Source organism: Sapajus apella, unplaced genomic scaffold, assembly GCF_009761245.1.
Source record: "Sapajus apella isolate SASKATOON/1434 unplaced genomic scaffold, GSC_monkey_1.0 scaffold23, whole genome shotgun sequence".
Classification (NCBI taxonomy): Eukaryota; Metazoa; Chordata; class Mammalia; order Primates; family Cebidae; genus Sapajus; species Sapajus apella.
This window is the reverse complement of record NW_022436963.1, coordinates 21,001,029-21,023,126: the sequence shown is the minus strand read 5'-3', so window position 1 is coordinate 21,023,126 and position 22,098 is coordinate 21,001,029. Positions and strand designations below refer to the sequence as shown.

At 36.6% G+C, this 22,098-nt stretch overlaps 1 protein-coding gene across 11 annotated transcripts in view; it reads right to left on the bottom strand.

Moving 5' to 3' along the window:
• Nucleotides 1-22,098, bottom strand: part of MITF (melanocyte inducing transcription factor) — a 216,492-nt gene that overhangs the window by 74,810 nt on the left and 119,584 nt on the right. For 5 of the 11 annotated variants that reach the window (XM_032290461.1, XM_032290470.1, XM_032290463.1 and 2 more), the window contains exon 2: nt 2,976-3,225. In XM_032290461.1, coding sequence (XP_032146352.1) covers nt 2,976-3,225 — 250 coding nt within the window. Of the gene's footprint in view, nt 1-2,975; nt 3,226-15,473; nt 15,619-15,647; nt 15,894-22,098 lie in introns of those variants that run through there. The other 6 variants (XM_032290462.1, XM_032290464.1, XM_032290466.1 and 3 more) reach the window with 5 other exon arrangements.

The following is a 22,098-nucleotide window of genomic DNA, read 5'->3' as shown; positions in this document are numbered from 1 at the left end:
ATTCATATATTATTAAATCAATATAGAAACCAGAGGCTAATCCTACAAAGATTCATGAACTTACTCACTGCATAACGACCATGTGTTGAGGAATTAGTGATGCAGATTTTCTACCTCTAACCCCAAATCTGACTAGTCCTAAGTTTACCAGATGTCAGTAACTTTTAAACATGCCTTATAAATCTTCATATTTTAACTTTAACTCTGTCAAAGAAAGGGATTAACCTGAAAACATTGCTTTAGCTTTTTGAAATCAGTCATTCATCCAGACAGTAGAATGTTAGTAACTTAACTTTGGGCGGGTATGAAAACTAAACTGTGACCTTTCTTCTCTCAGGTTCTTATAAACAAGTTGGGAGATGGAGAGATTTAACCAGATTCTTTAGTGCATGTTAGTGTGACTAACTGCATACATCTACCTCCACTGAGAAGTAGGTATGTTCTGTTTCAGCACGTTAAAACTTTAAAAATTAAATGAATTTGCTCAGGCTATTCTATGAGAAAATACTTATTCAATATAATCTGTATCATAATGCACTCAATTTGTATATGTGGTATTACCATTCTTTGAAAATATATATTCATGGAGAATTAAATGGTCTAAGATTAAGCATATTAACTGTTTTGCTATTAACCATTTACTTCATAAAACTAAGCTTATGATTTGAAAACTATAAAAAAGAAAAAAATAACCACCTTTCTATCACTTATCTTTCTATAATGTTTCATAATACTTTTATACACAAAATTTTGAAACTGCCAACTATTTTTATAAAGTCCTTAGTCTTTAAGTATCTGAAGCAATCACTTATATGATATTCTTTTAAAATGTTATTTTATTTTCTTAAAATATTACCTTAGTGAAATAATATATTCTTATTTGTTTCTTAATTTAAGGATACTAAAGTTTGCCTAAATCACTATCAAACTTAACCATATAGTTATGCCAATAATTCTTTATTTTTATTTATATGATATAGTTTGCTAGTTTATATAACTGAAGTATAAAAAAGCAAAAGTTAAACAGACATGAACTGTATTCAATATAAAAGAGAAATTTACCAAATACTTATTTTTAGTTACAGTCTGTCTTCCAGTTGTAACGATTTATTTGTGCTTTAACTTTGGACATTTTTCTGGCATACCTAAGTTAGGGGTTGCAGCTCAATCCAGTGTTACCAGGACACAGCAACATATAAAAAAATTGTTACGTTATTCAAACAACTTAATGTAGATTTCAATTTTAATCATTTTCAAAACTAATATAAAGTGATAAAAACATTTAGAAATTATGCACATTTTTAAGATAATCAGAAAATGATGTTTCAACACATTTTCATTTGAGTTATTTCCTTTCTATCAGTCGTAGCTGCCTTAACAGGAATACTAATTTTAATAAATATACTTTAACATGGTATCAAACATTACCTTCAATTGGATGTAAACCACTACTAGCCCAAATCCACAACAACTCTTCCAAAATTTGCCCTTGAAATTTAAAAAGTAAACTATCATGATGAATAAAATAGACATATTTCTCCACATCTTATTACTATTTAACTCATAAAATTTTAAATAACCTAAGGTATACACAAAACAATTACACTCCTGCAGACATGAGACAACAACTTAAATCTTAAATAATACTTAAATTTATAAAAACTCAAATAGTGATCATCAATTTTCACGCAAGCAAAACAGAAAGATTCAATGCGTCATCAATTCCAAAGAGAAAATCTTGGGTTAATTGAGGAGTTAAAAAAAGGGGAAAAAATCCATTAATTGTGGCCATATTCAGAATTTCAAACAATCACATTAGAGTAAAATTTTATGCTAAACCATTTGGATCTTTTTTGCCCTAACCCAATTTCAGTTGGTTTCTTCATCCGAGTTCCATTATTTCATCATCACCACATTTAAAGTCTTCACAACTAAAACATAACTGACTCTTGATTTGTTTTTTAAAGAACCTCTTTCCTACTTCCTGGTAAGGTTCACAGATTGATTCCTGATTATAACACATCGTCTCTCTATTTACTTTAATAGTAAACTTTAAATAGTGGGAGATGTTTTTTCTGTGCACATGAACGAATGCAAAAACTAATAATGAATCACCAGCCTGTAAAGTTCACATTGTTTAATGAACAGTAACACTTGAGACTTTTCGGAATGAATCAATTAGGTGAGTAAATAATAAAATTAAAAAAATAAAAATAAGGAAGTTTCCCTACTTTCAACTTTCCTTGAATCAGTCATATTTAAAAACTGAAATGTTTATCCTTAAACAAGGAGTACCTCCCTATGTGATGTGGAAGACACATGTGTGAGATGGAATTCTATTCTTAGACTTGTTACAATTTTCCCTAGTAATTAGGAAGCTATATGTCCCTAATAGAATGATGCTAACAAGCTCCTGCAGTTTCTACTCTAGCAAGAAATCAAAGAGACCCAAAGCAGACAGCTCACTTCAGTAAAAGGATTATGTAGTCTGGTTATTAAAGCTCAGAAAGCTCTTCTTCAGTCTTATATCTGAAGAGCTTTCTAAAAGAGTCAGATTCTACAACCAATATTACATACTAAATAAAAAGAAAATTAAAGAGTGGCTATGGAAGGTATTTAAGAAAAAATATTTAAGATACACAAGTTATTAGAAGGGGCCGATCTCAGATAACTCTTATGTTTTGAAACTTTCCCAAAGACAGATGTCATTACAACAAACACGTATTCCTACTTGCAATTTCTCATGGAACATTGACTCTTTCCCACCATTTATTGAGGTTTACTATTACAGTTACAATGCGTTTGCATTCTTCTTTTAAAATGTAAAGCCATGTAAAAATTAAGGGAGTTGGAGCTTTCAAATATAATTCTGATGGGCCACTCTAACGGAAATACACATTCAGATATACAGAACACCTAGCAAATGGAAAATAGAAGAGAGTTTGGTCTAACCAACCAGAGCGACACTCACATACCTTAAGGACTTCCATCGGCACCTGGGTGGCAGAGGGAAGGGTGGTGGGCACACTGACGTTTATGGCTGGTGTCTGATTCACAGGCACTCTCTGTTGCATGAACTGGGCCGCCTGCAGCTTCTGCTGCTGCTCCCTTCGCTCCTGCTCCTGCATCTGCTCACGCATGAGTTGCTGGCGTAGCAAGATGCGTGATGTCATACTGGAGGAGCTTATCGGAGGCTTGGAGGCCCCAGGATGCTCCGCGGAACTGCTGTGGGAAAACCAAAAGGCATACATTTAGTTTCCTAATGAGACCCTCCATTTGCACTTTGGGGTATCCTAAATTGCACCAAACTATAAAATGAGTCTGTGCAAATATAATCAAGTCACGGAATGGTACTCCACATAATTGAAAATCAAGAGGTGACAGGATTTAAGTCATTAGTAGTTGAATTAAAATAAGTCAGCTTGATTGCATCTAGGCATTTTTATCAGGCGGCTTAATTTTTTTTTTTTTGACATTTTATGCTGCACACTACTCATCACCACCAAATATAGCGCCGCCATATGCACTGCCAAGAAGCAAAGCATCTTAATGGCACCCAAATTTCCACATTTAAAAATAAATTGCTTGATTTGCTTTTTTGTACAACTGAATCTAACCAAATAACTACTCCTACATGTTATCTAAGTTCTTTGAAGATGACTAAAATGTTTACTAACAAGGAATTGATTAAAACAAAGGTGAGCTTTGTCAAGAGGAAACTTTTCTAAGATATGCGAAGTAAAAATAATTAATGAAGGAAGCACTTGGGCCAGAATGTTAACACTGAACTCGACCTCAGTCTTTGGGCAAGGGGGCAGAAGACAAGCTGGTCTGACAAGCCAATACTTCTCTGCCTGGTTTTCTTTGTGCCGTCTTTTCTTCTGATTCACTTTGGCATGCCCTCTACTTTGTTACTATGTGTTCTCTGTGCATTCCCCATGAGGACTACTTCTAATGGTTTTGGTATTCACTCTACCCAAAATTATTAAAAATGCTGAAACTCTACTCACAAATTAAAAAGAAAAGACTTCCTAATTTTCCTAAATATGGTTTTCCTAAATATGATATCAAGTTATTAAACCTCTCTCTGCCTTGGTTACCATATCTGGAAAAGAAGGATAACAATAGTTTTCTACCCACTTACCATTTATAAAGGTGAGAGGTGTTCTTTTAAAATTTCTATTGCATCATGTATATTTTAAAGCCCTACTTCCTAGGGATTTGGGGGGATCAAATAAAGCAAGGCACATAAATCCCCTAGAATAGTGAGTACCATATAGCACTGCCTCAACAAATGTTTGCTTTCACTATTATTATATCTAGAAAATGTTTCATTGTTTATTTCTCTTTATGTGTGTGTGTGTTTTTTTTAACATCTCTGTTTACGTCAACAGTTCAAAGCCTTAGCACCTGGAACAGAAGAAAAGGAACATTTGAGAAAATATTCACTCTTGAGAAAGTCATGCTTCAAGGTAAGTATTTATACTTTGAACATCCTTCCCTGAGTGTAAACTCTAGTATTATCTTTTATTTTCCAATACAAGGTAAAATAAAGCCCTAATATCATTGACCTTCTTCATGAACTCCTTAAAGACAAAAACTTCAAACTCTGAAGGTAACAAAATGCTAGGGAATGAAGAAGTGTTGGTTCTACCCTCACACTATCCCAGAAAAACTACACAATAACAATTTAACAGTTCACTTATTTTCACAACAGGAAATCAGTTCAGTAAATTGTCAGAGAATCATAATGTAACATGATGCAGCCATTCAAAACAGTGCAAAAATATATTTACTGACATGAATAAAACTACACAATATAATGAACTTAGAAAAGCCAGGTACAAAATAAGATTTAAGATAAGATCCAAGGTTTTTAGCTTACTTGTTTGTTTTTAAACAAACTGCCCATGACAAGTGTAAGGATAATGTTACTCTACACCATTGCTTGTATATATTAAAACAACATTACCAAAAAGCTAAAAAGTTGTTCATACAATTTGATTCAGAAATGTTGTGATAGACAATTTTCCTAATAACTTAAACTTGCAACAACTGATATTATAAAGCTCTTTACAAACTGGAAAATATTTGAATCATCAAAAATTTGCCCCAGATTATGAGAATGGTTTAGTATATTATCATACATGAAGTCAATAAAATACTACCTATTTTTTCTTTAAACTGCACAACTACAGAGCAAAGTGGGAAATGTATGCTGCAAGAGTAAATTTAAAAGTAGGGTTCAAAAGTATATTTACATTCTAATTTAAAATGCATGTATACAAATATGCAAAATGATTAGTAAGGAATGTGCAAAGATCATTACAGTTGCCAGAGTGAGAACAGAATTACAGGTAATTTTATATTTCTATCATTTTCTCCCCTAAAATCATAGTATTTTTTCAATGGCAGAATATATGCCTCTAGATACTAATTTAAGAACATGAAGAAAAGACTTGAGTGATCAAAATCACCATTTGGCTAGAAGGAAGGAGACAGAATCCAACATAGACAACATTTTGACAATACGATGGGAAAGTGGTGGCTGTATCCAGCACATCGGCACTCTTGGAAGTGCTCAGCATTCCAGAAAACACAATTTCTCTTTCCTTCATGTTTTCCTACATTTTCTACACACACACACACACAAATCGAACAATGTTAATACCTTGCTTATTATTTAATATCATATACTCATCCACATATTAAGGGCATCTGGCTGTTACTCTACTCAAAATATCTATTCACTTGATACAGCTCACAAAAAGAGCATAAAAAGAAAATATATTTTCCCACTTTAGAGTATGTGTTCAAAGCTCAAGTGTACCCTCCTAAGCCAAGAAAAGAAGGAGAGCTGTGATGAGGGGCACAGTGGGGGTTAAGGGGGGACGGTTATCTAAAAATAAATAAATAAATAAATAAATAAGCAGCCTTACTATTCAAAGCCTGTCAGGTTAAAACATTCCCAGAGAGACTGATCCTTTTGATAAAAACAGGAGCAAACCTTTGTGCTGTAGCAAATGCAGCTGTGGAATAATCGCACTAATTAGCTGCTCAAGACGAGTCATTGGCTGTGATACTGGGGAAAAAATCCTTTCAATTAACAGTAAAGCATTCTTCAGACATCTTAAATTAAAATTTCTAGTTATCAACCGCACTAAGGCTTCATACGTGAAAGTCGACAGCAACATCCCTGAAAGCATTTTCTGAAATACCCTTTCTAAAAAAAAAAAAAAAAAAATGTGTATGAAGTAGACCAGTATAAATAAAAAGAAACCCCACTAAAAATAAAGCAAATATATGTTTTATATTTCTATAAATATAGCACAGCTCAGCTAATTGACAGTGTTTTAATATATCTTCCCCCAAAAAGCCCAGAAGTGCAAAGGAAACATTAGAGTCGCCTCATGGCACACACTCCCTGCGGGATATTTCCACGTTGTTAAAGATGACTCCCAGATTCTCAGCTTTGCTCTCAATCTTCTAAACATCTCTTTCTCTTAGAAGTAACTGAATCTGCAATTATCACCTTCTAGACAAAAATGATGATATCTGCATGTCATGTTAGCAGGACAAATGAGCACAATGTCTTAAGCAACAAATTGAGGTTTATGTGAGAACCTTACGAGTGGCAACAACGCTTATTTTTTAAAATAAGGACGTAATGCTAAACCTACTAATGATACACAAGGAGAGATGTCCAAATGTATTTAATTTTAAAAGCTAACTGAACTCATCCCAGGCCAGGAAGCTGAATCTTCGCTAGATAATCCTAATTCCATGAGTCTGATTCCTTTTAATCGGATTATGTAAAGGTCATTTATTCAATAAATAGTTATTGCCAGGTGCTGAGAATACCTGGTTTCTAATCTCATAGGGTTTAATGCCACAGTCACATAATTCTTTAGAGATGCCTTAAAATTAAGTCAATTACTTAGATTACAGAACTCTGATCCAGTTCCACGTGGGAAGGTGTGCATCTCACCATCAGAAAGCACCCTTTGAAAGCCAATCGGCAGAGAGACAAATGCCTTTACTGGCATGTACTGGCATCACTGAAGCCAGGCATGAAACTCCCCTGAGAACTTGGAATTAGTCAACAAGAGCTCAAGGAGGACGGCCACTGATTGGACTCAAGTGCTAGCTCAGTCACTGCTGAGCAGCATGACCTTTAATGAGCCATTTGACCTCTCTGGGCTTTTCCAAAACCCAACACTTTAATGTGCTGCAGGGATTGGGTCAGTTAATGTTCACTAAATTAAAGTGCTCAGCACAGCGGCTGGAACCTTCAAAGCCTCCCTCTTCTCTATGATGGTACAGGTGTATTGGACATGGACTCTGAACCACCTGGCATAAACTAAATCCCAATGGTTTATTCTACTATCTTCATCAGACACTTAACAATATCAGAAATTCCATTAAATTCAATGCCGCAGCATCCAAATATCTGTCTACCCAACCCTCACCTTTGACAGTGATGCCAATACTCTTATTATCTCATAGATACTGGTCTTTGGTCTCAATATCACAGTCCTCTAAGGTAGTACTCTGGTCTCAGTAGAAACCTGGAGACGCTGAAGGAACCGCTATACTTTTCTTTGCATTTCCTGTCTTCCCTTCCTCAGGTAGATTCCAGCTCTGTGCAGTAACCTGTGACTGTGACCCAGTTAATCTACTCTGCACTTTGCAATACATCTGCCTCTCAGCAGTGTGGTGAGGATTAAAATTTTTAATAGATATAAAAAGCTTAGCACAACGACTGAAACACGGTCCAATAAACTGGAACACAGTTCAAAAATTAGTAGTAAAAATAATAATATTAAACCATGAACATGCCGCTTCTTTTGGATACAAGGAATCTACTTTTCATATGCCTATGTGCAAGTTTGGACCACAGAAGATATGTCTTGTAAAGTTTAGGCAATATCTATTTAAATGACAGAACTCAAGAAACTTTTGCAGGGATGGAGAGAGAAGACAATTTGTTCTGCAAATCTCTCAAGAGCCATAAAGTAAGAATTGTACCATTTTTGCAATAAAAAAATAATCTTCATTATAGTCATTTGGTTGACAGAGCTCAAAGCCTAGTACTCACTTGCACTGATGTACAATTTATTTATGTCCAGGAAGAAGCACAGTGGTTTATTTATGCACAGCAGAGACACAGGAAGGTTCAACAGCATTAACCTCCTGTGCAAAGGAGAAAGCTATGTCATGGATGGGTTAAGCTACAGGAGTTTCAAAATGCAAAAGGCTAGCTGAAAAAAAAAAAATTAGCTGAGAACTTTGCCTCAAATAGAAATGCCCAGGCTCATTCCTGGAAATTCTGATTTGTTTAGGTAAGGCCCAGGAATCAATATGTCTACAAAAATTCTGCAGCTGATTCTGACACTTGGCTGATTCCCATGTTTGGAAGCTAATAGTAAAATACCCAGGATCACCAATTTGCATAGTCGACTTGGGACATGAACCCATATCTCTAATTCTTAGACCAGAATACTTTCTTCCATGTCTGAGAAAATTCACATTTCATTTCTTACCTCCAATTAGCCTTCCCAGAGGTCTGAAGAGTTCCTCTGATGCTCAATTCAACATGTTGTATGGGATAGAAGGGGAAGGACTACTTACTCCTGTCAAATAGGCTATAAGACAGAACAAAAACATCTATCCAGACACTTCCAATAGCCCTTCCAACAGCACAACTACTTTATCATATATGAAAGAAACCGATAGGTTGAATCTACAGGAACTACCCCCAACCAGTCTATTCCACCAGCAAAAAGAAATTCTTAAGAATCTATTGAAAGTGCTACCTACTGAAAAAATCAGAGTTAATAAATGGCTATTTTTTTTTTAATGGTAGTCTAGGTGTCTAACATTTCAGAGTGACTGGCACTTCTGTTATCTCAAACTTTCCATTCCTTCCAAAGTGATTCAGGATGACTTTTTCACTGTGTATGGCGGAAGAAAATACTAATAAGAAACTATATCATCCCTTGTACTTAAAATAGCTGGGAGTGTAACTCATGTAAATATGAAAGTACCAGATATCACAGTTTGGCTTCACACTGAGATCTTCTGGACTTCCACCAACACCTAACTTGGGTTTTAGTTGACAAGAAAAAGAAAGAAGATCTGCCAAGATTCCACCTTTTTAAGGGTAACATTAGCTGCTCAGATAATAAATACTCCAGGTCTTTGGCATAGAGAAAATACAAAGGCTTGCAAAACACAGCCTGCATGCCCCAGGAAAATGCTTTTGAAAGGCCAGATGCTGCTAGACATGCAAGATATCATAGTGTCTGAAATAGACAATGCTCCTATCTCCAGGGCTTTGTACATTTCACAGTACAAAAGGAGAAAAGCTTTCTAAAAATTAAGAACCACCAATCACATATAAGTTAAAATCTGAGGTCTTTTCTTTCTAACACTTAGACTCCAATTTGCTGCTAAACATGGGAGATGTTTCATATTCATTTGGGATTCTCCACTTTTTTGTTTAAGCTGGACCTTCAGTAGGTACTAGGAAAGACTAATCTCAATGAATGATTAGATAAAAATCAAAGAGAATCTTAATAAGGTTCTCAATATATCAATACTCTCCAAAAATCCATACCAAAAATGACAACCTGGGTCCAGGAAGAAAAAATTAAAACATTTCTTTATATACATTTTATATTATCTTTTTTATTTTTTATTTTTGTACATATGGTATAATATATTAGTAGAGTGGCACATATATATAATTTATAAATCAAATAAAAATGTGTTGAGGTTTTCTTGAAAAAAATTAACTAGGAAAAAGGATCGAAAATGTTTAGAGACCTCTGTAATATATGAACAATGTTCTTCCAGGCAATTTTCACTAGCAGATTTAAAAAAAATTTTTTTTTAACCAAAATGTTTCCCACTTCTATATACTCCAACTAAGAGGAATATCAAGCTCTTACTAAAAGATATTTTAAACCCAGGATATGACTTTTGCCATTTCCTCATTTTATGACCATGACTGATCTCCATTTTCCACAGATGCCGCTATGGGTTGGCACACTCCTAACACTCAGTTCCTTTCAAAGAAATCGCCTCTGAAAGCCAGACCATTGAAAGGTTATAAAGCAGATAAAGTTGAAGTGCCCCACACTCAAGTTTTCTGTTTTTCATATCAAGCTTCCTTCCACTAGACTGTACTCTAGAATTCTTGCTTACTCTGTCCAACTATGGAATCCCATTCACATCTTACTGCCATGTTTTAAAGGGTTTTGAAAAATTCATCCCTGAAAGTAATTAATATGGCATAGCAAGATGCTCCACTTAGAGTATTTTAAAAGAAAAAGCAATGTTGAAAAAATCCAACACAATGACAAAGTAATGAGAGAATTCAGACATGAGTGTGAAAGTAATTGGAAGGAACTTTTTAAAAGTAGAAAGCCCTTCTATTTGTACTCAAATAATAGTCCCAATCACAGGGCATGCTCTGGCTGTTTTTCTAGACAATATTATAGCAGATCAGAGAAGATTCAAAAGCCTTAGACCACCATCATTTAACAATTACTGCATGTCTAGGACATATCAACCAAGATGGAAAGTTTCCAACATTGTGTTGAAATCAAGACAAAAGTACAAACTGTGATCTAAGGAGCAGTGAATGGGTGCACCTGTCATGGTTTAATAGGCAACTTTACACATAGCAGTAATGATTTATGGTGGCAACATGGCATTTATAGCTGCCCAGCATCCTGTCCCACTCGTTTGGTAAAGTACCTGATTTAACCTCGAAGAGCCATCCTCCTTCACTTTCAGCTCACGAGGTTATGGTGTTGCCGCTACCTCCAGACATGGAAGTATGAGCTTGGCCAAGCAGGAAATCCATCCTTCTGGTCAGAGACCAACTGAGAAATATGTTTGTGGCCCAAGACAATCCAGTAAGAGTCATCCTCATGTCTTTAACTGAAACTATTAGGCTAAAATGATTCTCTTTATACTAAGGTTTGAAACGCTGGTAGGATATAAATCTGGAATTTCCTGTATCTATCTAAGAAGAAAGGCAAACTGAAGGAAACAGTAACGAAAGAACAGAGGACTAAGGAGAAGGAAGAAGAAAGAGGGAGCCAATGTTTATATGGCATTGAGCATCTGGATCAAACCATCCCTGAAGCCATGATAGCCCTGGACAGTGACTTTGTAAGGGCCAACCAAACTCTATTTTTGTTTAAGCCAATTTGATGTAACTGCAATACTACAGCTGATTTTGTAACATTTTTTAAAATATCAGTAATACTGGGGAAAAAGTCAAAGTTTCAGCCTAAGACCTACAACTCAAGAAACCTAGCACCATCTATTTTCCTATTTTCTCTTTGTTTTGATTAGGCACACTCCCACCCACAATATTTCCAAGCTTTTCAGAGCTAGCCTGGCTACATGCTAAGTTTTGCCAGTAAGATTTAAGTAAATAACAGAAGTGCCAATCACTCTGAAATGTTAGACACTCACAGACTGCCATTTAAAAATATATATCCATTTCTTAAGAATTTCTTTTTGTGGTGAAACAGACTGATCTTTTTTTTTTTTTGCCTGATAATTTTTTATTAATTCAAATACAACTGACTATAGCAACTGTACTATAGCACAACACACAGATCAAATTTATACATCTACATGATGGTTCTAGGTGAAGAAAAATAGGAAAGAACAAAGATCTTCAAGAGTCTTCTAAGACAACCCCAAGAATGCCACTGAAACTGTTTTCTGGAGTTCTAAGTAAGAGCCCATTTCAAAATAACTTAAATTTTACATCTTAGGAGACTGTGGGATCCTCAGCTGGAGAAGGAGATGGGGTGGGGGGTGTCGTGAGGTGGGTCATATGAAATGGAGGGGTCTCGTATGACCCACCTCATAGTACCTCCCAAAGGGGAGGCAGGTCCTATAGATACAGTCTATTGGTTCCTTTCATTTATGATAAAGCAGTTGTGCTATACCCATAAAGAGCCATGGGCAGTTTCTGGATAGATGTGTTTGTGTGGTTTCATAGCCCCTTTGGCAGGAGTGAGTAGTCCTTTCCATTTGATTCCATCCAACATACTGAATTCAGTTTAAGAACAGCTCTCCAGACATCTGGTCAGGCTTACTGCAGGTGGGGAATGGAATATGAATTTTCTCAGGCATGGAGGAAAGTGTTCTGGCCTAAGAATGAGAGGCGTACGTGGGCTCATGTCCCAGCTCGCCTGCTAAACAAACAGATAATCTGGAATGTTTTAGTATTTGTTTCCAAACACGGCTGAGTATTAGAAGCAGCTGAAGAAACTCTCCTTCGAATGATCCCCTTCTCTGAACCCTCTGCCACCATGTCTTCTGTTATCTGGCTGCTCTGGCTGGAGCTTCAGAAGCCATCCTGAATGAGGGCCGGACTTAGGGATGAAACTGGTATGTGCCTGGTCCTTCATGACCTAGTCCAATCTGCTGTAGGAGGGCAGAGATGTTTATATGTTTTATTCACATATTGTTTCCCAGCACACAGAACCAAATAAATATTTGTTCAGGGTGTAAAGTTGGTGTCTCTCTCCTAACAAACACTCTACCTAATAGAATCAAATAATACTAGAACCTTAGAGTCGGCACACCCTTATTCAAACCATTTGCTTCAATCATCCAGAGACGGAGAACTCTGGGCTCTGGGGATTTACTACAGTTCCTTAATTCTAAGAGGCACTTTCCCACCACATGTTAAAATTTCCCAAGTCAGAAGAGATTTTATAATCAACGAAGATATTTATCCCCCAAATAGCTGTCTTTTTTTTTTTTTTTTTTTTTGAGATAAAGTCTTGCTCTGTCCCCCAGGCTGGAGTGTAGTGGTACGATCTCAGCTCACTACAACCTCTGCCTCCCAGGTTCAAACAATCCTCCTAGTAGCTGGGATTACAGGTACATGCCACCATGCCTGGCTAATTTTTGTATTTTTAATAGAGACAGGTTTTCACCATGTTAACAGGCCAGGATGGTCTTGAACTCCTGACCTCGTGATCCACCTGCTTCAGCCTCCCAAAGTGCTTGGATTACAGGCGTGAGCCACTGCGCCCAGCCAATAGCTGTCTTATAATCAATAATGATTTGGACTCAGGGAAATACACCTGACAGACAAAATTCATGGCATCAGGACCAATCCTGGTCCCTCAAAAACTCAAATGAGTTATAGTTTGGTAATTCTGAAATCTGGTGATAGAAGAAACCCACTAGATAAAAAAGCAGAGGAAGAAATATTGATTCATTTAGAATCTTAAGTGAAAATCCATAGACCACAACATAATAGCACTAAGCCCTGAAGCCAGGATCCCTGGGTCAAATTCCTAGCCTTGTCATTTCTTAGCTGTATGACGTGGGCATGATTTTTCAACTGTCCAAGCCTGTTTTCTCGCTTCAAAATGGGGGTGGAAAGAAGTATTTTCCTCCTAGAGCAGTTGTGAGAATTACATGTGTTAATACAAGTACAATACTTAGCATGGTTCTCTCAAACCATGTAAACAATAATGAGTAAAAGTGAGGCAATGAATTCTTCTAGACTGCATTTTAATTCCTGAAATGGTATCCTCTGAACATCTTTTTTTGTATGTTTTTGAGATGGAGTCTTGCTCTATCCCCAAGGCTGGAGTGCAGTGAGCTGATCTCTGCCTCCCGGGTTCAAGTGATTCTCTTGCCTCAGCCTTCCAAGTGGCTAGGACTACAGGTGCACGCCACCACACCCAGCTAATTTTTCAAATTTTTAGTAGAGATGGAGTTTTGCCATGTTAGCCAGAACAGTCTCCATCTCCTGACCTCGTGATCCACCTGCCTCGGCCTCCCAAAGTCCTGGGATTACAGGCATGAGTCACCACGCTCAGCCTGAACATCTTAATATCTAAAAACTAGTGAAAGCTAACAAGTTACTTTCTAGGCAGCCAAAACTCTAGAATGCTGCCTTCTGCAATCATGTACTGTTTCTATCCTAAAGGAAAATACAAAACAATTAATTCACAGTGTGTGCCCTACTAAAAGAACAGGCACAAAAAAGTTAATGGGCAATAACTCAGTGAACAAGTTTTGTCAAACATGCTTGCTAAGAATTTCATTCTGAAAGTGTATAAGGGAAGTATGCTTTTATGACAAATATTTTAGTTAACTAAAAAAATAAATTCAAAATTGAGAATTGATTTGGCTATAAATTCAGGTTTGACATTACTACCATTTGTATGTTGCATAAGAATAGTAAGTTTCATTTGTTTATGCAATCCATTACTAATATTAAAAAAAATTAGTAAGTTATAGATTCTTGTAGAGAGTGAAGCACAAAAAGTAGACATCATCTCCCCAGCTATTATCTCATGTATAAGGCAAAAATTTACAACATTTCCAGAATACTGACATTTTAAATACATAATTATTTATACTTTGTTCATAAAATGCTCTAACATTTTGTAGAGGTAATTAACCTGTTCTAATGACATAAAGAATGAAAAAAATGTAAAGTATCTATTAAAACAAACTACAGCAGAAATAAAAGCTCAAGAAATTAGAAATCATTTTTTAAAACTACCTTTTATAAAACCTTTTAAAGATGTATCTACTGAAAATGATGAACTTTAGCCCACACTTAAACTTATGGGAATTGTATATATATATATTTAAGAATCAAATTCTAAATATAGGTCTGCTACATCTAGTATTTTTCCATTATTCTTGCTGTCTTTAAACACACCTTCACAAGCTGCTGAACATAATGCCTTTCTGACTTAATCAGAACCTCTCCCATGACCCAGGAACGTTCAGTAAATAATTATTAAGCTCCAGAGGTGGCTTTTGCATAAGTTGATTTGCTTGAATGCCTATTCAGTTGGGGACACAGCTTTTAGTATTGTTTTCAAATCTTATCGCCTAACAGTGAAAGTAAATGTTAAAAGAGGTGGGGGGGGGGAACTATTCTCTGTTTAGTATTTCTCCATTTTAATATTTCCTTGAAATTGCCAGTTTTTAAACTTGTTCCACATTTATATGCCAGGCAGATAATTCTGATGTTTGGATGCCTGTTTTCCGCTCCAAGAGAAAAAAATCAATATACAAGAATGCAAAGGAGATGTTCATTAATGCAACTGTTACCATTCCACAGTTCAGAAAAAAAAAAAAAAAAAAAGGAGAAACCAAAAATTCAAAGTGTTTACAATGGGAGAGTTTTGACAAATGTTACTACTGTATTAAGCACACTGTTTTCCTGAAGAAAATCCTGTTTTATTCATAGCAAAGCTGGGCTGCAGTCTATCTTGCAATCATAAATCAAGCTCTGCTCTAAGTCAGATTTTTTAAGCAGTCGGGGTATTTTTGTCATTATTAACTTAAGACCAGCATTCCATTTTAAAGGAGAGGGCAAAGATATTGGGCTAGCATTTCTATCTCCCACCCCCACCTCCACCCCCAAATTAGTTGTTATCCTTGTCATAGCCACCTACCAGAGGTTATAGCTGAAGCTGATTAAAGGCACAGTCAGAAGTAACAGCTTCAGTATTTTTAACTCCCAATAAAACCTTCTTTTCCTCTATCCTCCCCATTAAAAAAAATAAAAAACAAAAAACTGCTCCTATTAAGTGGTCCCGGGATTATTTCCAGAATAAAACTTCACTTACAGATATAAGCTTTCAAAGGAGCATGGCATGAACATCTGAACTCTAAGCGCCTCCATCTTTTTTCCTTTAAGGTGTTCTGCAAGCCCTTGGCGAAGAGTGAAAGTCAAAGTTAGTTCTGGCACTGCCTGTGTCACTAGGGGTGGCTCCTGATAAGGCCCTGGAAACTCCAATCCAAACACAGCTCTGTGCTAGAACGGTGCCTGGTGTCTGTCTGCAATAGCAGACCTGTTTAATCCAGTACCTACTGTACCTGCAGGACAAAAATGCTGCCTCACACCACAAAAGGGGCTACTCCAGGACCCAGGCACGGCCAGGGAGGCAGCCCAGCAGTCAGGCAAGCACCTCCAGAAGCTTATTTAGTCTTACCCAGCTCGGGTGCTGGCTGAGGCTTGCAGAGGCTGCACATTATTAGAGAACTTAAAAGGAGAGGTAATTTCACATGCCAGGGAATTTTTAACACTTAACGGAGTCACAGAATCTAGGAGGGAGGATTGTGGAACTGCTTGTGTCTCTTCTCAGTTTGGGAGATTTCGGACATCAACTCATCACACAGCTCTAGGTGTTTTGCATCTGTGTACAGGCATTTTTGGAGCTTGATAACTGCATATACCGTCCTTGCTGACAAGCTAGAGATCCAAAACAGCATTCCTTATCCTCAGACCCCAAGAACATTAGGAGGGTTGCCCTTGCCTGGTTCTGGTGGAAGTAAAACACAAACTGCTTCTATGGCCACCATCTTTCAGGACACACAAATCTTTAGGCCATAAACTGTTTATTCTTAGATTGTCGTCCAATCCAATTCTGAACACATTGGTAGACAAAAAGAAAAAACAGCAATACATGTTCTCAAAAAACACTTTAAAATGCAGACATGACAACATCAATATTATCAAATATTTATTCAGCTTCTACAGGACTCAGCACACCAAAGATGCCCTGCAGAGTTATGAAAATATTGTATATATGTTTCTCCCTACACACACTTCAAAGGTCACAACAAAGACATCTGACACTGATTAGCTGCATACTCTGGGCAAATTACTTCACCTCTCTGTGCCTACGTTGATCTCCAAAATAAATTGTTGGAAAATAAAGCAACCTCTTTCAGCCATAATCAAACTTAAATTACATGATATAATGAAATTATTATTTTTTTTAACTTCCTTCTAATACTAGGAAATATCTAGCCAGGAGTCTCAGCCAAACTATTCTGGTTCTGTTTATTCTCTGCTCATTTTATTCATTCTTTCTTTCTTTTGTTCAATAAATATCTATGAAACACCGCCTGTGTCCCAGGCATTGTGTAAATTCATGGAGTTTACAGTCTAGTGGGAAACACATATTAAATAATCACATAAATATATAATGATAAATGTCATAACTGCTGCAGAGAGGTGAAAAAGTTAAAATTTAGGTGTTAGAAAAGGCTTTCCTTAGGCAGGAACTTCTGGTCTGAGATCTGAGTTGGGGTGAGGAGAAGTGTAGTAGAAAAGCTTTCCAAGTAGTAGTAACAACATGTGTAAAAACCATGAGGTGAAAAGTTGGCAGGCAGACTCACAATCACTGAAGGGCATAGAATGAGGGAAAAACATGGTGCCCATGAGACCTACACAGTGACCAGGGCCAGACAATGAAAGATCTGGTAGGCTAGGGAAAGGTCACTGATTCTGTTTCAAGACGAACAAGAAACCACTGAGAGATGGCAAGCAGGGGAGTGATGAGCTCAGATTTGAGTTTTTAGAAAGATCTCACTAGCTGCTATGTTGACAGCCAACTGGAAGACTGGCAGAGCTAGCTACCGCAGTAGTCCTGGTAGGAGGTCATGATAGCTCATGGGAAGGGGAGAGGTGCAAAGTGGAGGAAAGTGGGCAGCTTGCTCATAAAATAAGGACCAATAAATAGGATTAGAGGAGAAAATTCTTCAACAGCAGTAATTGAACACTTTCTATATGCCAGGTACTGTGCTGGGTACTGGGTAAATAGATGACTAAGATGCTACGCTATTTCTCTTACTAACCTATCCCACCTCTCTTCTCCTGCCTCTAGCACAGTTTGGCATGAAAATCAACAACATGGATTCCGATGTTGACTTATCCAGGTTCAAATCCCACCAATTACTAATTACATGACTTTGCACATATTTACTAAACTTCCTGGGTCCCAGTTCTTTCATCTAAGAAAGAAGAAATGATAAGTGACTACCCATAGGCTATTGTTGGAACTGAAACAGATAACAAGTAATGTGTTCAGCATCATCTCTGATGTATTACATATGCTCAATTTTTTAAATAGCTCTTACAGTTACAATCGTGGTTAGTGCTACCTTTCCTGGGTTAATATGGACCAATATAGAGAACTAAGGGAAATGGGACAGAGGAAAGAAAGAAAAAGAAAGAAAAGAAAGAAAAGAAAGAAAAGAAAGAAAAGAAAGAAAGAAAGAAAGAAAGAAAGAAAGAAAGAAAGAAAGAAAGAAAGAAAGAAAGAGAAAGAAAGAGAGATCAAGAAAGTGGAAGAGCAAGAAAAAAAAGAAAGAATAGGGAATAACCATATCAGAAACTTTAAGGGATTATTTTCTAAAAAATCATCCCAGCGACAGTGGCACATGCCTGTAGTCCTAGTTACTTAGAGGAGGCTGAGGTGGGAGGATTGCTTAAGCCCAGGAGTCCAAGACCAGCCTGGGCAATACAGTGAGACCCCATCTCTTAAAAATAAATTTTAAGGGAATAAAATAAAGTTCAAGCCAGATTCTCTCTCTCACCTTACACACTATTTAGAGCCAAGTAAAGCTACAAGGCACTTGGGTACATTTTAGAACTGAAACTCTGATTTATTACATGCTCACACACAGGGAAAATCTGCACCCTCCATGAGTTCTCAAATGTTGACCACAAAACCAATGGTATCCATTCCAACCATTCCCAAAGGGGGCACAATGTGGTGCCAAATGTTCCCCTGGTAGGTTCAGCCAATAATATCACCTGACTTTTTTATGCTGGACAATCTACCACCCCAAGAAACATTTCCATTTATAATTTATACAAGTACTTTAGAAATATCTAGCTTACATTACAGTTTGCAGGCAATCTTGGATACAGCAATGAAATGCCCACCAGCAAATGGACCAAAGCTTGCCTTAAATATGAACACATACCACCATATACAAAATGTTACATGCATTTCCCAGCACTAAAGTACTACGCCTCAAGTCATCATCCAAATTGACCAACACATGTCTTCTGGATGTCAAGAACCATGTCTGTTTGGTTTACTATTGTATCCCTAGAACCTAGTAGAATATAGTCTATGGCTTGATGAATATCTTTAAAATGAATCAATGTAATGTGTAAGCAACTGTCTTGGGTACATTTGTACTATTCAGATGTATTTCTTAAGTTTGTATATATATGTATATGCATATGAACACACATACATACAGAGGGAAAGAGAGAGAGAGAGACCCAAGTTTAAACACAAAATGAGAATCTGTAGTGGATTTGAGGAGGAAAAAATAATATCAAAAAATTAAGCACAGAATGTGAATAAAAACATCACCTGTACTCCAACGCTTCTGAAATAATAAGTACTACTCTTTGCCCTAAATTGTAGTAAATCAACTACAGTCATCAGAATTCTTACTGACCCTTTAAAAGCTGAGCCTTAACTAAAATGGGATTTAAAATAATCAACCATCCAAGTGACAGCCAGCTTTTTCCTTGGAGGCTAAACTAGGTTTCAGAATCTTTTTGGAAGGAAAAATTCAATCACTACTTTGAATGGGTTAGGGAAGAGATAAGGAATTTCACTTGTTATTCTGTCTAAAACTTAGCCAAAGAAAAGTCATGCTACTGTTTTATCACAGCTCAGAATTTTATTTTATTTAGGCAGTAAATATTTTATTGCCCACCCCAAGCACACCATATTTTCTTGTGTTCTTTCTTTTGATAGTCATTGTTCTTTTCAGTAAACTCATGCTTCTACTCACCAGCCCCATAATAGTTAACACTTGAGAGCTTACTATGTGCCAGATCCTATATTGGCCCATGAACTACACACAATTTAGGAAGCATCTACTTGGTCCTGAAATGTTTCATTTTGATCCTAGCCAATGGTTTCCAAACCTGTCTTTCTATCAGAAACACCTGAGAAGCCTTCTCCTTACCCCACCTCCTTAAAATAAATTCAGGAGATTTAAAAAGTATTAAGGTCAAGGATCTTTCCCCAAACAGATGAGTGAGTGAGATTCTGCAGGTTTGGAATTCTCTGTTTTTTAAAAATGATTCTCATATGGTTCTAAAGTGAAGTCAAGTATAGAAACCACTAATACATAATATAACATTATAATATATATAGCTATATATAATATTATCTATGTAAATGTTCTCTTAAGAGTGGCAGGAAAATACTCAAGAATGGAAGTTCATTTTATTCGTTGAAGGAAGAAGTTACTCATACATTTTAATTTTTTAAAATATCCATGTGGAATGTTCAATGAAAGCCTTATTGTGGGGTAATTAAAGAGTTTCATCAAAGTAGTAACGAAACCCACAAAGTACTTTCAACAGTAATGCATACATCTCTTCTCCACATGCCATTACATTCACATTCTGGGAAAAGTCAGATGCCACCGAAAGGCCCTTCAATCCAAACATGTGTTGGTTTGCCCATTGTGTGTGTGAGAGGCACTGATCTCAGTGCCACGGGGAGGATAAGGATGACGATGCAAGAGGCTCTGCTTTCCAGGGGTTCACTTCAGAGAAACCCAAGACTCACGTGCACACGCCCATGGGAAGAGTGTGCAGGGAGGACAGAATGCTAGAGCCCTCTTCTTCCTCCTCTGAGATTCCTTCCCTGAGTTGGCCCCTCCTGATCTGGCAGATGAAGTTTTGCAGGTCTTACCTTTCTCCCTCAGAGAGGTCTTCACATATCATCCTTCCTAAAGCAGAAACATTTACTTTTGTTTTGTGCTCTTGCAGCAAGCTTCTTGCTTTAATAGCCCTTAATCCAACTTGTAATCCTTTTATCTATTTTTCTTGTGTTCTTAAGGGCAGGGTCCTTTGTACTTACCTTGTACTCAGTGCCCGATATATAGTAAGTACTCAAATATTTGCTGGATGGATGGACAGATGGATGGGTAGAAGGAAAGAATAGATGAATGACTGACAAAAATGAAAAAAGATCAGATAAGGAAGGATCTTTGAAGTATAATTCAAGGATGGCATTTAATTATGAAGAAAGTCAATAGGCATAAATGGAATATACAACTGTGTACTCTTTATTTGCAGGCCTTTAGTGGCTGAATACAGCTCACTTTCATGGATAAAGTATTGGGGTACAAATTTTCAAGCAACTGGTCCAGCAGTTCTAATTTGAAATCGTCACAGCATGACTGAAGAAAAATTTTAATGACTACCTACTTGCAGAAATAACTGTGCAGTAGCACTCACGTTTATCTCTTTCATCCTGTTTCTATTTTTTTCTCCTACCAAGAACAGATCTGCCTGTAACAGTGATGTTACAGCATCCTCTCAAAGACAGTTCATTGTACCTGGCACCTAAAGAAACCCTTCCAGGTTAAAAGGAAAATGAAGAAGAGACTAAGGTGACCCCATGCAAACCTGACTGGGAGGCAGCCCAACATTATTAAAAAACTGTTAAGATGCTTATACAAACATCCGGAAGGAAAAATGAAATGTTTTTAAAAACTGTTTCGAAGAATCTGTCCTGGGGATAAACATATAATCTACAAAGAGGCATCTCAAATTCTGTCTAAAGTGGATTTTTAGTCAATTAATGAAGAAAAATATATAAAATATTAGTTTGACTCTTTCATTTAATATAATAATTAATACAACAGATTAATCCCTTACCTTAAACTCTCTGATATTCTCTCAGGGTTCATTTCAAAAGAAATACTTGTTCCTGCATTAAAGTTTATTTAGAGGCCTTTCTTGGTTATCTATAAATGGCAGCCAGTATTTGCAATAAGAAAACTACAATCTATAATATAAACGGAGTAGGTGAGACAACACGAAGTTGGAGAGAACACACTGATGAGATTATGCTGCTTTAATAATATTTTAAAATGAGAAATTTAGTAAAAATGCGATTTACTATCTTGTAAGGTAAATTAACAGGAAAAGATAAGGCTGTCGCCAGTGTGGGGGGCAAAATTATTCACAAAATGACTTTACAATAAATAAAATTGTCCACATCAGGATCTGAAAATCATGGTGTTTTTCTCTCAATTCATGGGTTAACATTTCACTCATTTAAAAAGAAAAATGTGGACATCTTTTTGACTGGTAACTTTTTTTAAGTTATGAAATATATTGAAGGACAATAAGAATATAAATGTCTCTGCCTATCTTTTAAGGGTGTTGTGGATTGAAACAGGAGTGCACCACCATCATCTTCATTACAATATCAGTTTCTTCTTCCAAGCAGGAGTCAA